Below are 21849 nucleotides of genomic sequence, written 5' to 3' on the forward strand. Positions count from 1 at the left end.
CAGCTGGGGGTGCCTGGGGGGCAGCTATAGGGTTACGGGAGAGAATCCAGTGGGCAACTGGGATCAGCTGGGAGTAACTGGGATCAGCTGGAAGTAACTGGGGACAGCTGGAAGTAACTGGGGACAGCTGTGGGTGCCTTGGGGACAGCAGGGGGTAGGTGGGGGACAGCAAGAGTTGACTGGGATGTGAGTTGAGGTAACTGGGGAGAAGCTGGGGGTGACTAGGGGCAGGTACTGGGTTCCAGGAGAAAGTCCAGTGGGCAACTGGGATCAGCTGGGAGTAACTGGGATCACCTGGAAGTAACTGGGGACAGCTGGGGGTAACTGGGGTGGGAGTCAAGGTAACTGGGGAGAAGCTGTGGGGTGACTGGGAGCAGCTATAGGGTTCCAGGAGAGAATACAGTGGGCAACTGGGATTAGCTGGGAGTAACTGGGATCGGCTGAAAGTAACAGGGGACAGACAGAGGTGCCTGGGGGGTAGGTGGGGGACAGAAAGGGGCGACTGGGGTGCGAGTCGAGGTAACTGGGGAGAATCTGGGAGTGACTGGGGGCAGGTACAGGCTTCCAGGAGAGAATCCAGTAGGCCACTGGGAGTAATTAGGGGCAGCCGGGTGGTGGCCGGGGACAGCCGGGGCGGACGATAGGACCGCGGGGGCGCCGCAGCGATCATCGCCCCGCCCCCATATCTCAGCCCCGCCCCCGCCCCGGCGCCCTCCGTCGCTCGGGCAGGCGTGGGCTGGCGGCGCCGTCGCGGCGTAATGACGTCAGAGAGAGCGCGCGGCGGTGGGTCCCGGCCTCACCGCCATGGCGAAGACCGTGGCCTATTTCTACGACCCGGACGTGGGCAACTTCCACTACGGTGCGGGCGGCGGGGCTGGAGGAGAACCGGTGGCGGAGGGGGCCGGGGCCGGTTGGGGCTCGGGGCGGGGTTAAGGCCTAGCCCGGCCCTGGCTCCCCCGGGGCGGCCTGGGGCCTGTCCCCTCACCGCCTCCCGGGGCCGAGCGGGCCTGGGGCGGGGGGGGATGGCGGCTCGGTGGGCCCCGTCTCGGCCCGGCCCCCGGGGGGTTGGGAGGTGGGTGGCGGCTGGGGGGTGTATGTCTGTCTGTCTGCCTGTCTGTCTCCCCCCCGGTGACTCCCCGTGTGGTTTCCCTTCCAGGAGCGGGACACCCCATGAAGCCCCATCGCCTGGCGCTCACCCACAGCCTGGTCCTGCACTATGGTCTCTACAAGAAGATGATCGTAAGCAGTGTTTCTCCTGGAAGGGGATGTCAAAGGTTCCCCCCCTCCAGGTGGTGGGGAAGAGGGGGCTGTGGGGCCAGGCAGCCACCGGACCAGGTGTTTTAAGCTCTTGACACGCACAAAAGGTGCTGGAGACCTGTGTGCTGTCCTGCTGGCTCCAGTCGTGGCCTCCATGTTAAGGCTTGGCCCGTGGTGGTAGGTTCTTCAGAGTTTTCTTGTGTTGCTGCCTCTCCTTCAGCTCCACATTTGGCACAACAGGCGATGGAGTCGTTGCAGACAAGGCTTTAAAGCAGGCTGAGGCATTCTCACTGGCCTGAGCCCCCTCTATACCACCCAGAGCTGATTTGAAAGGCACCGTCTTTGGTTGTTGGTGTCATGTTCAAACATGTGCGTACGGTGCTGTGCCTGGAGCCCCAGCAGTGCTGCTGGGGACCATGGGTGAATTTTCTGTGCCTGTAGCTGCTTCTTAGGAGGGACCCAGTCACCACTGTGGACTGTGTGATTGTAGAATAGTAAAGCTGGAAGAAAAAGAAAACCTCAAGAGGCTTGCTAATTCCCCCTGATGCCTTAACAGGGTTCACTAATCCCATCTTGTACCTGATCAGTGATAGTCCAACCTGCTCTTCAAAGTCTTTGTTGCCCAACTGGCTCAAGCGGTCTAGTCCAGTGCACTCCAGTTCCTACTGTTAGAAAGATTATTCCGTTTCTGAAACGGAGCCTGTATGAACTTGGTAAAACATGATCAGCATGTCACAATCATCAACAAAGAAAACTTAAATCTTCATCTTTCAAGAAATGAACTAGTTTGGGGATAACAGAATATCACTACGGATGTGTGGTATCCCTCTTCTGAGGTATTTTATTTCACTTGGTGCAAGCAGGATTGAACTGTGCTCCATTCTTTAGAATCCTTGTTCATTTTTCTGCCCCTTCTTGCAGCACAGAGCAAATGAAAAGCTCTCAGGAGTACAGGGCATGTAACTTAATGCCTCACAACACAAGATCAAGGCAGGAGCGGTAAAAGTCTTCTACCATTTTGCCACTTTTGAGATGGTATTTGCCCATTTTGATGTGCTTAATGTGCCACCTGCAGCTGCTGATCATTTGGGGGCTACTCATTTGGTATCCTGTTAGTTTATTCTCGCTTTCGGTGCGGCGGGATTGCTTCTGAGCTGTTTCAGACCATTGAGCGGTTTAATTCCTGGGCTGACTGGCGCAGTTCCAGGTCGTGCTATCTGATCCAGAGGCCGGGTGTAGCTGCTGCCTATTGTCTCCACAGCCTGTGATCTGTTTGATGTGCCCTGGGGAAGGGCCTCTACCCAAAATGTTATTCTAAACATTGTAGGCTACAGCTCTGGGTGCCTTTGGTTTATATATGTATGTACATATAGGGACATGTGTATTTATGGCATCTTTTCATGAGAATTACTTCATTAAAAGAGGTGAAGAGTGCTGCTGTCGCAGTCATCCTCATGCACAGCTGGCAAGCAGGGAGGGGAGGTGAAAGAAGAGCACAAAATCATCATTGCTCTGTGAGAGATGTTGTGACTTCCCCCCATTCTTCCTCTTTACGCTCCTGCATTCCATGTGTGTTCCTCGCCCTTCTGCAATCGGGTTCTGCTCCATGTGACGCTCTGCAAACCAGCCGCTTCCCCTGTTACTCATGGGCCTGAACTGAATGACCCTGCAGGTTACTTGAACTCAATCGTAGATTAATGCTTGCAGTTACAGATGATTGCAAGTAACTGGTAGTAGAGGCGGGCTTATTTTGAGGCTGTGGAGAAGAAAGCACGATCAGCTTGTTTCAATGATGTGTTTTCACATCTGCAGCGTGCTTTAGGAATAAATCATGAGCGATGGTGAAAACATGGTGATCGTGCAGAGCTGTCACGCAGAAACATACATATTCCAGTCCCTCTCCAGCTAAACCAGGCACTTTTCCAGACTATGTTTAGCTTCCTAGGTTCCCTCATCCCCACCACTAGACGTTAAGCAAAACTATAACCAACTGTCACTGTACACTCAAAGACCTGACTAAATACTTAGTTGTTGTGATATCAAAAAAAAAAATAATCAACTGTCCTTAAAGGGAACTTCTCAAGCACTTGAGAATCAGGTAGTGTTAAAATCAAAGTTGTATCACTGTGAGCACAAGAGATCAGGATTAGACCGGGGTTTTAATTCTGGCATGTTTACAGTGTCTTCTCCACTATATGGGCGGGACAAGGTGCAAAATTCTTGCAAGCGTGATAGCAATACCATTTTCCTGTTTTTTGGGGGTTTTTTTTGTTTGTTTGTTTTTTTATATTTTTAGGCCAAAGTCTGAATAGCCAAAGCAGTACAAGTGGGGCAGAGGGAAAAGCTAGATCTCAGCTGCTTTGTACCTCCCCGTCCGTACTGCACAGCTCTGTCGTTATCTCTAGCACTGCACCGGTGCCTGGTGTTTGGCACAGGCTCAAGTTCAAGCTCTTCCACTGCCGGCATATCTGCTTCTGTGGTGAGAGACTTGCAGATTGAGCAAAAGCAAATAGAAAATAAGCTGTGCCAAAAACTTAAGCACAATATCCACTTTTAAAGGAAGGTGCTGAAATGGAGCAGTAGAACAGATCCTTGATGCAACATATAAAATTAATTTGGTGTGTTTAAACATTAGAAAAGTTTCCCTGTGTAATTAATATAATTCCCTAGTAAAATCGCATCCAGCTGCAGTAATGTGCTGTTGCGCTTGCCGGGGAATGCAGCTGCAGCACACTCAGGGTACATGGAATCTTTGCAGAATTTATCTTTTGGCTTTTTACTGTAAGTGTATAAACTTCTATGAATAACCTTCCCAGAGTTGGGATTTTTCTTGCAGAAACAGCAAAAAGCATATTCTGACATAACACTTCTAAATGTCAAATCCACGTCTGAATGAGGCAGTAGGCAGACCTGTACAACTTTGCCACATTTTTAGTCTTGAAACCCTTTTTTTTGGGGAGCGAGGGGGGGTCGTGGTGTATGTTTTCCACAAGATGCCATCATGAAGCTGAAAACCGCAGAGGGAACTTCATCCTGAACAGTCAGTGACTGGCAAAGTTACGAGCAAATAAAAGCGGGGATTATGGTTGGTTGTGACTATAAAAGGTCCTGTTAACTTTGCGTTGTGGTTATGTCATTATCTGCCCTCTCTGCCTCCTCCAAATAAAAGGCTGCTATCCTGTCAAGCTGGGTTCGCCTCTTCACACCTTTCCCAGGTTATCAGTGGCCGCAGCACACAAGAATGCGGTGAGCCAAGGCACAGCATTGCCAAAAGAGGCAGGATTGTCCTGCTGCTCCTCTGCTGTGTCTTCCTGCTGCCTTTCTTGCGCTGTGTCTGGAAACTGTTAGGAACCCTGCATGAAGGGTTCCTAACAGCAACTCAACAACTCGTCAAATCCAGGAGAGTTTTCTGTGGGGTTAGAAAAAGGAGGCAACGGTGCCAGAGCGGCTTAGGAAGACTGGTGGGATTGCTGGGAGCGGGGTGAAGGGTGGAAGGAGGCAGGTTTCTTCTTCTGCCAACAGCTGAGTCAGTCTTAAAGGTTTTTGGCCTTTTTTTATTCCCCCCCACCCCCTTTCTGTTTTGAATCACATGTCCCTACTTTTTGTTGTCCAAGAGAGCCTCAGAATATCCGGTGAGAACTATATCTTCTCCATGATGACTCTGTAGCATTGGTTTTGGGCTTGTTTGATTTAATCAGTCGTCCAGATTCCTGGGAGGTACCGGCGCAGAGCCTCTGTGGGGAATAGGTCTTGCCTTCACCTGTCCTAGCTGCCCTAATGGCTCGTGCTTGTGAGTCTCCTCATCCTCCTTTGAGTTGACAGAGTCAGCAGTGTCCGAGAAACACCAAACCCCATACATCCATGTGGAAAACACCATACTACCTGCAGATCAGTTCAGGAAAGAAGACTAAGTGTCTGTTAGGATATATAGTGTCTCTGAAAGTTAACATTTCCTGCTCAGCCCAAGCGCATTGCCCTGATAAATTTTCCCTTTGGAGAGAAGCTGGTGTATCTTACTACTTTTTTTTTTTTTTCCATGTTCCAGTTTTTCTTTAAAGTGCCTTCTTTAATTAAGAGAAATGGGGAAATGAAAAAAAAAAAAAAGGTATCGTACTGTTTTCAGTGCAACTTAAGTTTCTGCTCGCCAGGTATGCAGTGTTAATTTTTAACTTCCTGTATATTGAGGTATGCGCGTTAGGTGCCAAACTGGCAAGCCTGTATCATCACAGGATCTTTAATCTTAATCCATCCAGTTCCCAGACCGTTTTTTTGCCAGCTTTCCAAAGGAAACAAAGCTTATGCAACTCTTCTGTCTGTGAACTTTCTCCAAATAACTTTTGAACCTATCAGCCCGTTACAGGCAAATCTGACAGAGACCGAAACCACCCCTATGTCAAGGTCTTAAAATTGTATGAAAGCTGGTGAGTGGTAAGGGAATAGTGCCCCCAAGTGAAGAAAAAAATGTAGTTTGAACTCAGATGTTTTATTCTGCTGGCTTGCCCAAGGAGGGAGGTGTGGGCGGTGGGGGAAGGCAGGCATCAGAGAGTATGTGGCAAGAGCTGCGGTTGTTATGAGAGGCAAGAGATGGGTTTATGGCTGAAAGAGAAAACTCTATAGGAAAGCAGGCTTCATGGAGCAACTTGCTGAATTTAAATGAACAGGAATGTCAGGAAGCCAGTGTACTGGATGTTTGTTGATATACCTCGTGCAGGTCATTTATTAGTTAGCTTGCGATTTCTTACAGCCAAAGCGAACGCGAGTTTGGATGGGAAATAAGTCTTGCTTTTCTCTCTTGAAGGTTTTCAAACCGTACCAGGCATCCCAGCATGACATGTGCCGATTCCACTCCGAGGACTACATAGACTTCCTGCAGAGAGTGAGTCCCAACAACATGCAGGGATTCACCAAGAGCCTCAATGCCTTCAACGTGGGCGATGACTGGTGAGTGCTCTGTGCTGCCTCCGAACCCCTGATCAGAAAGGGTTCTCCTGCATTGCTCGTGTCCGGAGAGCTCTTTTACAATGTCCCATTCCTTATTTGTTTTTTACAAATGAGGCACATGTCTCTGCTGTGTATATTGCTGGAATGTCCTTGATTCCTTTCCCTTCTCTTTAGATCTTGCAGTCCTCCTTTTTAGATCTGTATTTAGGCTGCAAGCTTGTTGGGTTAGAGACTATATTACTACTTGTTCTTGCAGAGCTTCCAGTTCTTCTTGAACGTGCAAACTGGTTTTGGTTTTTTAAATAATTGCCTGCCGTTTTAGCTACCTTAATATGTGCATGTCAAATTTGAGACAGCTTTGAGAGCCTGATTTTCAGGTAGAACTAAGGAGATACTCATGATTCTGTACAAAACTACATGAGATCTTGATGAGAATATTCAATTCCAGTCTTTAATGCTCATGAGAGATGAAACTTGAAAGAAAGGTGTGGAAGGGCTCTGTGGGTGACTGAGGAAATAGCAATGTGCCTTGTCTGGTTGAGGAACCGGAGAATCATAGAATGGTTTAGGTTGGAAGCGATCTTAATGATCATCTAGTTCCAACCCCCCTGCCCTGGGCAGGGACACCTCCCACCAGCCCAGGTTGCTCCAAGCCCCGTCCTACCTGGCCTTGAACACCTCCAAGGATGGGGCAGCCACAGCTTCTCTGGGCAACCTGGGCCAGTGCCTCACCACCCTCAGAGTCAAAAATTTCTTCCTAATATCTAATCAAAATCTCTGCTCTTCCAATTTGAAGTCATTCCCCCTCATCCTGTCACTACATGCCCTTGTAAAAAGTCCCTCCCCGGCTCTTCTGTAGTCCCTTTAGGGACTGGAAGGTTGCAACAAGGTCTCCCTGGAGCCTTCTCTTCTCCAGGCTGAACACCCCCAACTCTCTCAGCCTGTCAAGAATTACAAGAGCTGTAAGAGAGTAAGATTTTCTTACGTATTCTGTGGAGGGGGAAGCTGTGCTAGCCCAGGAGGAATTACATTAGCTAGAGAACAGCATTATCCCAAGCAGGTATTAGTATAGCCTGGTTTTTAATATTTAGGCTGAGAATCAAAAGGTTGTTCTGTGACCTTGCTGCTCTGATGATCAGAAACCATCTTCTTAGAAGAAATGAGAGAGGGGAAAAGTACCTACAGTCTTTAAGCTGTTGCTTGTCCATGAATGTAGTTTGTGACGTGATACCAGCAAGCTGGTGACACAGGGGCTCTGTGTCCTGTGTTTCTGTACTCTCCTGGTGCCGGACTCGCTCTGTGTGGTGGCATGGATTGCTGTCTTAAGAGCAGCGTTCATCTCCAGTTGCAGTATACTGCACGCTGGGCTGTGTGCTGAGAAGCAGAGTCAGGGCAGGAGCTTCCAGATACAGCCTGACAGTGCAGGAGCAGACCAGTTCTCCCCTCTCCTGATCCAGTGTCTCGCATCATGTCCTAGCTCCGGGCACGTGTCGGCAGGGCTGTGGGACACACGTTGTGAGCAGGGGAGCCTTTTCAGGACTAGCTTGGGAGCTTTGGTAATCATTAGCAAATTCGGTGAGTTTCCCATTGTGTTTGCAGCCAGATTGCTCGCCTGCTGGTACTCTGTGTGTTGTAAGCAGGGTCAGAGTGATCCCAAATTAACTCGTTCACAGAGAATAAGTTTTGATCTTGTTCAGGTGATGTCCCTGGACAGTTTTATTCCTGGCTTTGCTATAGGGAGGAATGAGAAGATGTTCTGTGTTTGAATGGTGGTTTCTTTTTCAGCCCAGTGTTTCCAGGCCTCTTTGAATTTTGCTCTCGCTATACTGGAGCCTCCCTGCAGGGAGCAACACAGCTCAACAACAAGGTGACTGAACTGATGTGGTTTTCTTTCGAAACGCAGATGTAAGCCAACTGATTTTCAATTTAAGGAGAACCTCATGGATTTTTTTCTTGTAAAACAACATAGCAAGTACTGCTGTGTTGCAGTGTAAACAATGCTGTAGGACTGTTAAGCTGGAGATCATCCCTGTACTGACAGAAGCAAGCGTTTATAGAATCATAGAGTCATAGAATGGTTTAGATTGGAAGGGACCATAAAGATAATCTTATTTCAACCCCCTGCCCTGGGCAGGGACACCTCCCACCAGCCCAGGTTGCTCAAAGCCCCATCTAACCTGGCCTTGAACACCTCCAGGCATGACGCAGCCACAACTTCCCTGGGCAATTTGTTCCAGTGCCTCACCACCCTCAAAGTGTAAAATTTTTTCCTAATATTTATTCCAAATCTCCCCTTTTCCAGTTTGAAGTCATTCCCCTCATCCTATCACTACATGCCCTTGTAAAAAGTCCCTCTCCAGCTTTGTTGTAGGCCCCCTTCAGATACTGGAGTGGGCTATAAGGTCTCCCTGGAGCCTTCTCTTCTCCAGGTTGAACAACCCCACCTCTCTCAGCCTGTCCTCACAGCAGAGGGGCTACAGCCCTCAGATCATCTTTGTGGCCTCCTCTGGACCCACTCCAACAGGTCCATGTCCTCCTTATATTGAGGGCTTCAGAGCTGAATGCTGTATTCCAGCTGTGGTCTCACGAGAGTGGAGTAAAGGGGCAAAATCATCTCTCTCGACCTGCTGGCCACGGTTCTTTGGATGCTGCCAGGATGCAGTTGGTCTTCTGGGCTGCGAGCATACATTGCCGGTTCACGTTGAGTTTCTCATCAACCAACACCCCCAAGTCCTTCTCTTTAGGGCTGCTCTCAATCCATTCTCTGCCCAGCCTGGATTTGTGCTTGGGATTGCCCTGGCCCGCGTGCAGGACCTTGTTTAGTAGATGTTTAATCTGGAGGGAGTCAGAGGATACTAATGCTGCACGTACTAATGTCACAAAGTGCCCTCAGCACTGTAGAACAAACCTGGGGTCCGCTGCTGGATGACCTCAAAAGTGCTGCTGGCTCTCTCCTGTAGAAACTCACTAAATGAGACCATGCGGAAGGTCTGAAGAAAAGGGTTCCTCAGGAGAGTATAAAAAAAAAATACAAACAAAAAAAACTAAAAAACAAAAAGTTTGAGTCTTTTAGAGACCTGAGAGAGAGGTCTAATGAGTGTAAAGAACAAGCGCAGGAGAAAACTGTATGTGCCAGATGCTCTGCCTGCTGCTGGCTGGAGGGGCAGCAGTGGGAGTGGGAGATGATCTTTTCTGGTCTAACGGGGAATTTAGAGCACAGGACTAATCAATCCAGTGTGGACATGATGTAACCAAAACTGTTGGCGGGGCTAACAATCACGATGGAGCTTTGAAAAGGCTTCCATAGGAGTAGGAAAGGCCAGAAGGGTGTTTGTGGACCGCAGGGCTTGGCAAGTTGAAGTGGGTGCAAGGTTGTTGTTGCCACGTTGTCACCTTAAACTAACTTATCTTTCCTTTCTTAGATCTGTGATATTGCAATAAACTGGGCAGGGGGCCTGCATCATGCCAAAAAGTTTGAGGTAATAAGGCAAATCTGTTTTCCTCTTGTCTTTTTGAGACCCGGTCTCTGTGTTGATCCCGTTCTAATGCTCTTTGGTTTTCTGTCTTGCAGGCTTCTGGGTTCTGTTATGTCAACGACATCGTTATCGGCATCCTGGAGCTGCTCAAGTAAGGACACGGGGCGAGTGCAGTACTGTCCTGGCTGGAACATGGTTTCCCTCTGCTGTTTCACTGTTCTCTCCCTCTGTTTCCCCACCTCGTTTGCCTTCCTAAAGTCCAGGAAGGCCAACAACTTTATTTTTGGCCTGGCTTCCTCTTTTGGCAGAAGAGGGGCTTGAAAATTTGAATATCTAACTCCAGTTTTGTTACATGCAGCTTAAGTGACACAGAAAAGTTCTTCCATTCCATTTCTCCTTATCCATCTGTGAAATACTCATTTCAGGGTCTTCTGAGTCTTGGTGGTTTTGCCACAGTGAGCCTTTTGTAGGTAAATGCAAATTATGGCTCACTGGAGGCAGTTAAATGGCTCAAATCTTTCTTGATTTGCTTGAGTGGCTTAAGAATAGGACTTGAGCAACACATGGATGATCAAAGGGCACTTGCTTTGAGTAAAAAAGAGTCAGAGAGAGAGTTGGGATTTTTAAGAAAATGAAAAATAAACTTGGAATGGGAAGAAGAGTTACAGAAATAGCTTCTGTTTCTTGGGTTAATCTGTGATTATTTTTTTTTATATGCTCTCGAATGCCCTCCTTGTCAGTGAATCTGAGACAAGATGTTACGGATTTAAAAAAGATTTGGGGTTGACCAGAGAATAGTTACATGACTGCTGGCAAACTTACTGGCTCTGAAAGTCACGTTTATGGGATGTACTGAGCTTTCTTGTACCTCCTTCCTCTCTGCCACTGTTCCCTGCTCTGTGTTTGGAACCTCAGGTCTTCACTGGGTATCTCTGCACACCCGTTTTCTAGTCTCACCTGAGTCCTTTATGCCAGAGGCTTCAAAGACAGCTCAGTTACCCATTATGGGCGATTATAATATGTCCCTATTCTTTTATTCCCTGTTTTCCAGAACCATTTCCACAGCAAGTGGCTGCATACTTGAGTTTGCTTCCCACCATGGGAGTGCTGTGGTGCCTCTGCTCTTAGAAGGTCCCTTTTTCCCTTTACCAGTGTGCAAGGGCTGTGTGTACGCATCCCCTTTTTTCTCCTCGCTGCCATTTGTCTGTGGGATGATCTGGGCTGTCTTAAATGGTTGGTGTCTCTGTTGGAAGACCGAGGCAGGGTGCTGGTCTGCTAATCGGCATTTGTCAGCACCATCAACCAGTTTGATCAGATCACCGTGGATGCACTTAAGCCATGGTTCCAAGGGAGATGGCACAAACCACGTGCTCTTCCTCTCTGTTTCGATGTTGTCTTGTTTTTATCAGTTCCCTCCCCAGTCCCTTAGGGTTTGGGCATGGATGCCAGATCCCCTGTTCTTCAGGGATTGCCCAGGTGCAATATTTCCTTATGAAAAGCTGGAGAAGTTCTCTCCGGCCAAGCAGGCAGCTCTAGAGCTGGCAGGCAGGGATGGCTATGGGCCATGTCTCCAGCGCCTGACGGCACGTCACCTTTGACCATTACCCCAATGCATTTACTTGTAATGATCTCCTCTCCTTCACTCTTTGTCTCTGTGACCCAGCAGGCTGCTTCTCCAGTAAATTTAGTCCAGCCTGGTGTTCTTGTTCCCCACCCGGGATGTAGTGCTGCCAGTACTCTGGCATGTGGAGGAAGTAAGTGTTTCTATCTCCTCCTCGGCTAGCTTACCTTTCGTTTCCTGATACGATTAAAGATCGTTGGAGCTCTTAAAGATTAACTAATGGCATGTTGTTTGTAGAGGAAATGAAACCCCACAACTTTCTAACCCCCAGGTGGTTAAAATAGGTTTTCTTTGTTTTGTGCTTTCCAAGATATTTCTGGCCCCATGTGAAAACCTTTTCCTCTAATATTGGAGGTGTTCAAGGTTGGACAGGGCTATGAGCAACCTGGTCTAGTGGGAGGTGTCCCTGCCTATGGCAGGAAGGTTGGAACTCGATGATCTTCAGTGTCCCTTCCAACCTAAATCATTCTATGAATTTCTCTTTCCAAGCACACCAGAAGAAAATGTTTTAGTGGTGTTTGACTGTATACAGACATCACATACCTAAAGCTTGATAAGCCTGTAGTGGGACAGGTGAGCTCTTCTGGCAAGTGGGCTTGCAGGTAGATGTTGGTGGTGGTTTTCAGATCTCTAGGTGATACTGAGGCACGTGGGGAACAGTGAGGTTGGGTACGGTGCAGACGGTAATGCTGTTTTTCCTCCTGTATTCAATAGATATCACCCACGTGTTCTGTATATTGATATTGATATCCATCATGGAGACGGTGTGCAGGAGGCTTTCTACTTGACGGACCGTGTCATGACAGTGTCATTTCATAAATATGGGAACTATTTCTTTCCTGGTACAGGTGTGTATTTTCCTTTATAGTGTTGAACCTTGCCTCGCTTCACAATCCTTTGAAGGCTCTGCTGGAGTATAAAAGTGTAAAATCACGAAATTGGAGCTGCAGGGAGAAATGATGAAAGAAAGGGCATGGAAAAGCAGTTAGAGAGGAACAGAAGTATAGTTATTCGTAAGAAAGAGGGATCCTAGCTAGGTTAACAGAGATCTCAACCCAGACCAGATCTGGCCTTTCCACACCAGCTCTGAAGTCTCAGAGCTGTTGTCACTCTTTCCCTGGCCAGGTGACATGTATGAAGTTGGCGCAGAGAGCGGTCGTTATTACTGTCTCAACGTGCCTCTGCGAGATGGCATTGATGACCAAAGTAAGTAGGTGTTCCCTGCCGTTACCCCTTGCCCAGACATTTGCTGGTCCTTCCACTCCAGAGCCGTGACTAATCTACTTTCTCTCCGAAGGTTATAAGCACCTCTTCCAGCCAGTCATTAACCAGGTGGTAGATTACTATCAGCCCACCTGCATAGTGCTGCAGGTAAGAAAGCAAGCCTCTGTGCACGTGTCCATCCCTTTCAGAGGCTGTAGGTTAGAGGGAGCTGCTATCCATGTGTTACCTTCGCTTCCCAGGGGATTAGGGTTGGTGTGTCGTAGCTGAGCTGCTGTCTGTACCCTCTGGTGAATGAGGGTGGCCAAGGGGTGAGGGTGCTGATGCGTGGCTGGAAAGCAGTGCCTCCTTAGTTAAAACGCTCTTTCTGTTCTGCAGTGCGGTGCTGATTCTCTGGGTTGCGACCGTTTGGGTTGTTTTAACCTCAGTATAAGAGGACACGGGTAAGTACAGCGGGGCTGGGGCAGAGCAGTTAGCTGAAGGACTGCCCTTTAGTCTGAAGGGCTCCGAGTCCTCTGCTGTGAGGCTTGAGCTTTGACTTTAGCCTTCCAGAAGTCTTTGGGGTGTTTTTTTAACACTTTTGTGACAGGAGGGGGTCTCAGAATGAGGTGCTGCAGGGCAGTGGTTCACAGAGTAGAAAGTGGCTCAGGCTCCCTGGGTGGAAGCTCTGGCCTCCAGGTGTATCACACCAGGCCGTGGTGGCGTTTGAGTGCGCGGTGTCATTTCTGACATGTGAAATGTGTGCTGCGGTCAACAGCTCTGACATTTTTTTGTTTGGGGTTTCTAGGGAGTGTGTGGAGTACGTAAAGAGCTTCAATATCCCCTTGCTGGTACTGGGAGGAGGTGGTTACACTGTCCGCAATGTGGCGCGATGCTGGTGAGTCTCTTCTGTTTGTTGAAAGTCAATGGTTAAGCAGTTTCTGGGGGCTTTCTCCCTGCATGCACCACGTAGCTTTCTCTGGACTGAGCTCTGACCATATTCCATGTTTTCAGGACTTACGAAACATCATTGCTTGTAGATGAAGCAATTAGCGAAGAGCTCCCGTACAGTGGTAAGCTGGAGTTCCTTTTTTTCCTCATTAGCGTAACTAAAGTATTTGTTACATCAGCTGAAGAATTAACGCTTTTGTTCTGCATTGACCAGAGATAAGACCAGGGCCAAAGTGACTTTCTGATCTTGGAGATGGCCTCAGTTGTCTCCTACCACCCACATGCAGGCTTTGCTGGGCAGACACAGCCTTACTGTGTTGTGTATCATTTAATTTGGATCACTTCCTATTCAGTGATTTACTTTCGCTCGCTCAGTTGTTTCACGTAATTCCTTGTGATTGCAGAGCTGTCCATTGCTGTGCTTTTTAAGGTCTGGTCACCCTTAGCGTGGTGGGAGAGTGAGCTCTGCTTCTCTTCAGAGCAGCTGGTGGATGGGCTCCCTTGCCTCTGCGCTGTAACTCTTGTTTGTTCCATCACAGAGTACTTCGAATACTTCGCTCCAGACTTCACCCTTCATCCTGATGTCAGTACAAGGATCGAAAACCAGAACTCCAGGCAGGTGAGTGCTTGCAGCCTTGTTGCTATATCAGCTGTGTACTTCCCAAACCCTGTGTTGATGCTCTGTCCTGTGAAACCAGGTAGAGCTCAGGCAAGGACTTCTTGCGGGGCAGAAAACTGATGAAAATCAAGCAGAACCTTTCCTCTGGGATGTCAGAAAGTCTCGTAGCATTTGAGAGCCTTGCTGGGTTGCCATACTGTTTTCTGTGTGCTTGACTATCAATGATTGAATGAACTCCCACCTCCTCTGCCCTGATAAACGGCTCTTTGCACAAAACTGTTTCTCGTGACCACCTGCACGTAGATGGTGCAGGAAGTTAGCAGCCTGATTGGTTATGGCTCCGTGTAGACTGCCAGACCTCACTGTGGTGATCCCTCTCTGTTTTTTTCCGTGTAGTACTTGGATCAGATCAGGCAGACCATATTTGAGAATCTGAAAATGCTGAACCATGCTCCCAGCGTGCAGATCCATGATGTCCCTTCAGACTTGCTCAGCTACGATCGCACGGATGAGCCTGATCCAGAGGAAAGAGGGTCTGAGGAAAACTACAGCAGGTACCAAATCTCCTTCTGGAGTCACGGGCTTCCCTTTCTGTCCCTGTTCAGATGGGCAGATGATATACTGGAGACCATCTGTTTCCTAGAACAGATACTAATTCGCTTCTGAGTCCCTGCTTTTATCAAGGGAGCCTCTCTAGAAGTGCGTGGTCCCCTCATGTAATATTTCATGGGGTGTTTGGGCATCTTCTGACCTTTGACAGTGTGACCTAGACGTTATTCTCTGGCCCCAAGGGTGTCAGGGCTCTCCTCACTGATGGTGATTGTCTTTCCCCCAGGCCTGAAGCTGCCAACGAGTTTTATGATGGTGACCATGATAACGACAAAGAGAGTGACGTTGAGATCTGAGGGCTCTGTTGCGGGACTCTGGACTATGGGGGGCCCCGCGTTGGACGCTGGTGCTTGGTGCAGTTAACTGGGCCGCGTAGGAGCCAGTTAGCCCTCCCTTCGTATTTGATTGCATGCAGTGGCAGCAGAAACACCACCACTGCAGGCTTCTGCTAGCTGGAGAGGCAAGAGCGCAGTGAAATACGGCCCTTTTCCACCACGTGTCACGGTTCCAGCTGTCATGCTCTGGGAAATGGAAATTCAAGTAACGCCTGAATCTGGACTGTCTTACTGGCCGGCAGCCATGCGACCGCCTTCAGAGCCTGACCGGTGCTGCTTGGTTTAACCTCCCGTAACTCCCGTGCGGGCTTCTGCCAGCAAGGTGGGAGCTGGAGCGGTTGTGCCTACGATCTCTGCCTCTCTCTTCAGCAGCAACACCTGATGCACCCTGTTCTCCCCAGCCTTCCGCTCACATACACGGTCGACTGTCCTCTAAAGCCTGCACTGAGAGTTGCTTCCTGATGTCCCTACTGACCACCCGATGCTCCACAGCTCAAGGAAAACAAGTCGCGAAGACCAGCCCAGTTGTGGGATAAGGGGTCGGAAGCGCCCCCAGAGCAGGGAGCAGCCTGCTGGAGCAGGATGGAAGAATGTATGCAGAGCTTAGTCTTGTTTGTTCCCCTCCTACTCAGTTTTGTGTTCACAAACGAGTACTGCAACATTTTGCCGAGTTGGACCTAACTTCCCTATTTTCTTTGTTCTTCGAGAGGCTAAAAATCACTGTGGAGCAGAGGTTTGGCTGCCAAGGTCAGTACGTAGTGTGTCTTGCACCTCTTAATGTAGCTTCCAGCTGTGTTTTCCGAGTTCATGTGCGGCCCTCCTGTATGTTCGCAAGAGATTTGGGCTGCTTGCTTGGAGCGGGAAGCGTTCCCTCTTGACAGCGCCCAGGAGACGTTGCTGTGCTCGTGGGTGAGGGAAGCTGCTTCCTCCCAAGTCCTGTCATCTTGCCCTCACACAGCAGAGATTTCTCTCGGCCGTCCCTCCAATCCCAGACTTTGCTGCTCCTTCGCTGGAGTTGTCACCTGGTACCTGTGGTGGTTCAGAACGTGCCGCTTGGGGAGGTGGGAAGGGTGTAGCCTCTGACTCTCTGTACTGTTCTGTTTGTTTACTCATGTCTTTAAACATTAAATGAAGAGGCAATATTTTTCTTACCTGACCTGTTGTTCGTCTCTTTAATGCTCCCACCTTTTTGGTTCCTGTCCTCCCAAGGATTGAGAAACGTGCGTATCATCCCTGGCAGGGTAGTGTCATTCAGCTCCTCAAAGTGTACGCTGGTGAGTTCTCAGCCTCAGCGCACCATGAGGAGAGCGCCCTGAATTCCCTTACAAAGGACAGCTGGGCCGGTGGACACTCCTGCTTATGCCTCCGAGTCCAGTAAAAGCTTTGCAGGAAGCAAAATCAAGAAACCTTCATGCGATTGTTTTAAATATCATGGTTTCTTTGAGTTGCAGTTTCCCTAAGAGCCTGGTCTTTGCAGTCACGCTTTCCTAAAGACCATATTAGCGACTGTTTTTCTTCATTTTTAGACCTGCTGCTATCTCGCTCCTCACTCGCCCTCCCCAGGTCCATGACACTTGTCCCTTATCGGATAAGGTGGTGCTGGTCTGCGTGGATCCAACCTTCCTGTTGCATCTAGTCTCTGCGGAAAAACGAGAAGGGTAGAAATGAAAAAGGTCTCCAGCTTGGGAGGTGAGGGCCAGAAGGAGACACCAACTTGACCAGTTCCCTTGATGGAATGCCTGTTCCTGTTAGGATGTTTGACACAACCGCCAGCCCAAGGCCTTCAGCTTTATGGGGAGGAGGTAAAGCTTGGCCAGAAGTGAGTACGGTTCGTGCAGCTACAGTGTGAAGTGGGCAGTAAGTCAGCGTCGCTCCTGCTAAGTGCCCAGAGAAATAAGTTAGGGTGGAATTTGACTAGGCACGGAGAGGGATGATAGCCCGGCTCCTGAGTGAGGATCCTTGGCTGGGGAGAGAGAACTGAGCTAGGAAAGGATTTTGTATGATCTTTAAAGCCACAAGCATCGGACAGGGTTTCTCCAAATATTTAGATATTAGAGGAGCAGCAAATGAAGCTCCCAAGCGGCCAGCTCAGGAGCCAAGACGTCACTCTGCACCCCCCGAGTTGAGCCGTGCAAGATTTGCTGCTGGGTATTGTGAATGTGGGTTTGAAAAGGGACAGGAGGGCAACAGGGGAAAAAAAAAAATAAATTAAGGTGGTTAATACTAAGACAGGTGTGAATTGTCGGTGAGTGGTCTGGAGAAGTACTGCTGTGTGCTTACCTGGCACTTGTACCATTCCCGCCTTTATTTTGCGGGCACTGGGCAAGATGGACCTTCCTCTGACCCCTATTTGGTCAGCTGTGTTTGTTTCTAGTGTTTTCTAGCCGAGAAAAATGTCCTTTGCAAATCCGAAGACTCAGAATGCTTCTCTGTTGACTAGTCAGACTTACAAAAAATAAATACTTGTGTCTGTATAGTGAATAAATTTGTTTTATTCCAGAGAGCTGCTGCCTTCCCTCTGCTGCTGTCATCACCCCCTGTAGCAAACCAGATTGACCGGAGGAAGCCAGGTTCCCACCTCGGGTAGCAGGCAGGGTTTGCTTTTCTCTTGGGGTGGAAAAGAAGGGAATTCCCCCTTGTAATTCTCTCTTAGCCGTGAAGATGGGAATGACCTTCCCTTGCAAACGCCCTGGCCAGTTCTTCCCCCCTCCAGCACTGTCTCAGCTCTTTCTTTTCTTTGAAACAGTTGGAAATTCGGAGCATCGCCTTACCTGGGTTTCTAAAAGTGGATTTGTTTGGGGGTTTGATATTTTGATGGGGGTTTTGTTGGTTTTTTTTTTTTTAAAAAAAAAAAAAAAAAAAAGAAGTCCAGGCTGTAAAAATGGATTTATCTTCCTTATAGTTGTATTTTTGCACCACCGCAGAGCTGTCAAAAATAAGAAAGCGCGTGTGCGCTATGGTTGCTATCCAATATTTGCAGGGCTACTGACTGGGGCCGCGTTAGACCAACATTTATCCCCAGCATCGCCCAGTCATGGACGCCTGGTGATGAGGTAAGACCAGGACGAGCCTGGAACCACCCCCCCGGGTACCCCAGATCAGGATCTCCCCTGCCGGATCACCATCCCTACCCGACGCCCAGCGACTGGTAGAGCTGCTGACTTAAAAATGCCAGCTGGGCTGGCAACAACTGATATTAAATAAGGCCTGATTTAATTGCCCAGTTTGATTTTAATTACCCGTAGGAAACGGAACATGCGCCTGCACACCGCTGTACCGCAACGGTAATTTTTAGGGTGCAGTTGCAGTGATGGATGGGGAGAGTGGGGGGGGGGCGGTGGAAACGATTTGGGGTACTAAAGCGTGGTTTTGCCTTCTCTTGCCGTTTTTTCCTTCTGTTTCTCTCTTCGCCCCCAACCCCTCTGCCTGAGGAGGGGGGACCGGGGGATGCGCGGGGGATGTGCTGGGGATGCGCTCCCTCCCCTGGGGAGGGGCCCGGAGGGGCGGGGCCTCATGAATATTCATGTACAGGCGTGACGCTGCTTGGGCAGGAGGTGGCGGGGGGAACCCGAAGAGAGGACACACACATCCCCCTCAAGGGGGGGACTCGGAGGGGGGTCCCCGGAGCCGGTATCGGGGTTCCTCCGCCACTGGTGCACGGCTCCTTCCGCGCCTGCAGCTAACAAAAACTCGTGATTTGGGGTGTTTGGTTTTTTTTTTTCCACTCTAAATTATCACTGATCGCTGCAAAACCGCCTTTTTTTTTTTTTGGGGGGGGGGGGGGGGGGGCGTAATTTAGGTTTAGTTGCTGTTTGGGTGCTTGATGCGGGCACCCGGGGCTTGAACGGTGGCGCTGCGCTCCTTTCTGCAAAATATATATATATATATATATATATAAAAAAAATAGTATATTTTCGTTCTATGTTTTCACTCTTACTCTTTAATTTTGCATTTTCAGGAGGCTCCGGAAATATTGAGGTTAGCCCTCGGTGTTTGCTCGGTTTGGATTAAGGCTTCCGCCCGGGCTCCCAAAGCTCTTGGCACGTCGAAAGCCGGAGCAGGAGGCGGTTGGGCTCCTGTTCCAACCCCCGGCTGATGGATGGGGTGAAAAACCTGCCTCTGTGAGGTCATAAAAACCCCAAACCCCCAACGCTGGTGCGTTTTGATAATCGAAATAACGCCGGTTTTCTTTTCAGGTTTTGGCGGGGTGGGATGCCGAAACTTTTCAGGAGCTCCTCGGGCACGGAGAGCGGGACGGGCAAAGCCTGGCTCAGCGGGGACCCAGCAGGGTCCTGGTGACAGGGCTGTGATGTCTTTGTGCTTCCCACTGGAGGTGCTGGGCTTGGGGAGTTAACGTGTTTGGTTTGAAGCTGCTGATTTTGCAGGCAGCGCTGACGGTTAAACCTTTGTCCCCTTTAAAGAGGGGAAGAAACGTTAATGTCGTGTTAATGTCGCAGCTCTTTCTTTAGCCTCGGGGTTCTCCCTGTTAATTAGGGAGAAAATCTCCGTCTCTTGCAGTTTTCACTTTGCTGCTGCAAATAATAATATACTTTTAATAATTATGATTATTATTATTATCGTCATTTTTATTATCCTCCTCCCCTAAAGGTCCCAACCCCTGAACTCGGATGGTGTGTGCGGGGTTTTGGGAGAGCCGTGGCCTTCATTGATTCCAGACTGTATGATTGAGAGTGCAAAATCTTCCCGATCCCCGTTGGGTTGGACAAAGGCTGACAGTTATAGGGTAAAATTTTCTCACTGGCACGCAGAAACAAGTGATGCTGCCTTGTTTTTTTTTTCCCTCTTTTTCAAAAGCTGTTGATGTGAGCCAGGACTCGGACCTTGGGGAGGATTTATCCGTTTTCTGCTTTCTACAGCCCTAATGCGGGTTGGAAGGCAGGTTTCCCCTCTTCTTTTCCAGTTTTGTTTTTCAGGATGTGGAAAACCAACTCGAGCTCTTCCAGCCAAGATGTAGCCCTGTCGGGTCACGCCAGTGATGGGGGAAGGTATGTTTTAAGCCTGTTAAAAACACCCCTTTTGTTTGCAGATGTCTGGACTGGGTGATGATCCTTTCCTCCGGCCGCGCCAGCGGAGATGAGAGGGGCTGGGGTGCTCAGGATGGGGGCGCTGGGTGCTCAAGGGGCTGTGCAAGCCTTAAAGGGGTGCAGTGATGCCAGGAGAGCTTTGGTCCCCTGGTGTCGTTCAGCCCCAGCAGCCCTTCCTGGCCCTGTCGTGTCCCTTTGTCATGCTTTTTGTTGTCCTTCTTGTCCCTTTCGTTGAGCTTGGACTGAAGGGCGACCTTTTATTCCTCTTCAGTGCTTCAGGGGTTCACCCTGTGGCTTGGCAAATGGTGCTGCGCTCCTTTCTGAAAAAAAAAAAAAAAATATATATATATATACATAGATATAAAAAAGTATATTTCCATTCTACGTTTTCATTCTTACCCTTTGACTTTGCATTTTCAGGAAGCTCCAGAAATATTGAGGTTAGCCCTCGGTATTGCTCACTTTGGATTAACACTTCTGCCCGGGCTCCCAAAGCTCTTGGCACGTCGAAAGCCGGAGCAGGAGGCGGTTGGGCTCCTGTTCCAACCCCCGGCTGATGGATGGGGTGAAAAACCTGTCTCTGTGAGTTCATAAAAACCCCAAATGACGCTGGGAGCACGTGCAACGCTGGTGTGTTTTGATAATCATAATGTGTTTGTTTAATCGCTTTTTATTTGCTGTGCTCTGTTTTAAAAGCTTATTGTAGCTTTTTTGGATTTCTGTCAGCAAATTGGGCACCATTTTATGGATGAAAATCCAGGAAATTATTGAGGATATCTACGCAGGAGTTAGATGTCCAGCAAAGACCGTCTTTGCACACTATTGTCAGCCTTTAACCTAGTGAAATATTTAAGGTGTGTTTAACGGTGATGCAACTCAAATGCCTCTTAAATATACAAGCTCTGCCTGGGGGATAATTCCCAGCAGGTCACCAAGCCTCTGCTCTGCTGTGCTTTACCAGTTTAAAAGAATAAATAACCAGAAACGCCTGCCTTAGTGCCTGCACAGGGCGAGAACCTGCAGCGCCGGTGGCACGGATGCTTTTGGGCAGCTCCAGAGCCGTGGGTGATTGCACTCAGGTCACCAAACCCATCCCTTGGTTAGTCCACAGGACTCCACACTCGCTCAGCGTGATGAAACTTTTTCTGGATGGAGGTGGCTGCAGTCGGCGTCCTGTTGCCTTTTTCCTTTCCTGATCTCAGCAGGGGCTACAGAGAGGTGTCTGGGACAGGGAAATGCCTTTACCAGCCATTATCGGCCTCAGGGTTTGTGGTCCTTGGTGGAAGCCGAACTGCTGAGGACAATTTAGCTGGTATGGCCTTTCTAATTCTGCTCCTAGGTTTTCCCATTAACGTGTTAATTTGGTTAATTTGCGTTTGTGGTGTCTTGTAAATACTTTGCATTCCTAGCTCTGAGCGCCTTTGTGGGTTTTTTTGTTTTTTTTTTTTTGTTTGTTTTTTAATGGCACATAAACTGCATATTCTTTTCTTCCCAAACCTCACAAACAGTTTTTGGAGGGGCAATTTGCTCAGGACAGTGTTTAGGGAAAAGAGGAAAAATGACCTTGCCTCAATGGGCTGAAAGAAAGTTTTGGAGAGAGTCACATCTCTGGTTTCTCTGAGTGAATTTAAGCTTTCTAATGAGACTAAAATCCAGTGGGTGTTTGATAATCTTAATAGTAGTTGTATTTGCACCACACTTGTGTAATAACTCGCACTGGACACGGTGCTGGGCTCGCTGAACTTGCTTCTTCACGAGTGTAGATGTGCTTTTCTTCGACAGCTGGAGATGAACC

At 48.9% G+C, this 21849-nt stretch overlaps 1 protein-coding gene and 1 long non-coding RNA gene across 2 annotated transcripts; both read left to right on the plus strand.

Moving 5' to 3' along the window:
- The first annotated feature begins 750 nt into the window (after positions 1-750).
- On the plus strand, positions 751-16165 carry HDAC3 (histone deacetylase 3). Its single transcript, XM_082490132.1, has 15 exons — positions 751-859; positions 1157-1239; positions 6056-6198; positions 7984-8065; positions 9621-9677; positions 9770-9825; positions 12010-12143; positions 12421-12501; positions 12593-12666; positions 12895-12959; positions 13304-13393; positions 13510-13568; positions 13986-14065; positions 14462-14619; positions 14901-16165. Exons 1-15 carry the CDS (start codon positions 805-807, stop codon positions 14968-14970), a joined length of 1287 nt encoding a protein of 428 aa, XP_082346258.1. The 5' UTR covers positions 751-804; the 3' UTR covers positions 14971-16165.
- A 4665-nt stretch (positions 16166-20830) lies between these two features.
- Positions 20831-21272, plus strand: LOC309677045. The gene is made up of 3 exons (XR_014269650.1): positions 20831-20908; positions 21016-21153; positions 21260-21272. It is a non-coding gene; the product is annotated as an uncharacterized lncRNA (long non-coding RNA).
- The last annotated feature ends 577 nt before the right edge of the window (positions 21273-21849 follow it).

The sequence above is a fragment of the Vanellus vanellus genome (assembly GCF_965231255.1).
Source record: "Vanellus vanellus genome assembly, chromosome: 13".
Taxonomy (NCBI): Eukaryota; Metazoa; Chordata; class Aves; order Charadriiformes; family Charadriidae; genus Vanellus; species Vanellus vanellus.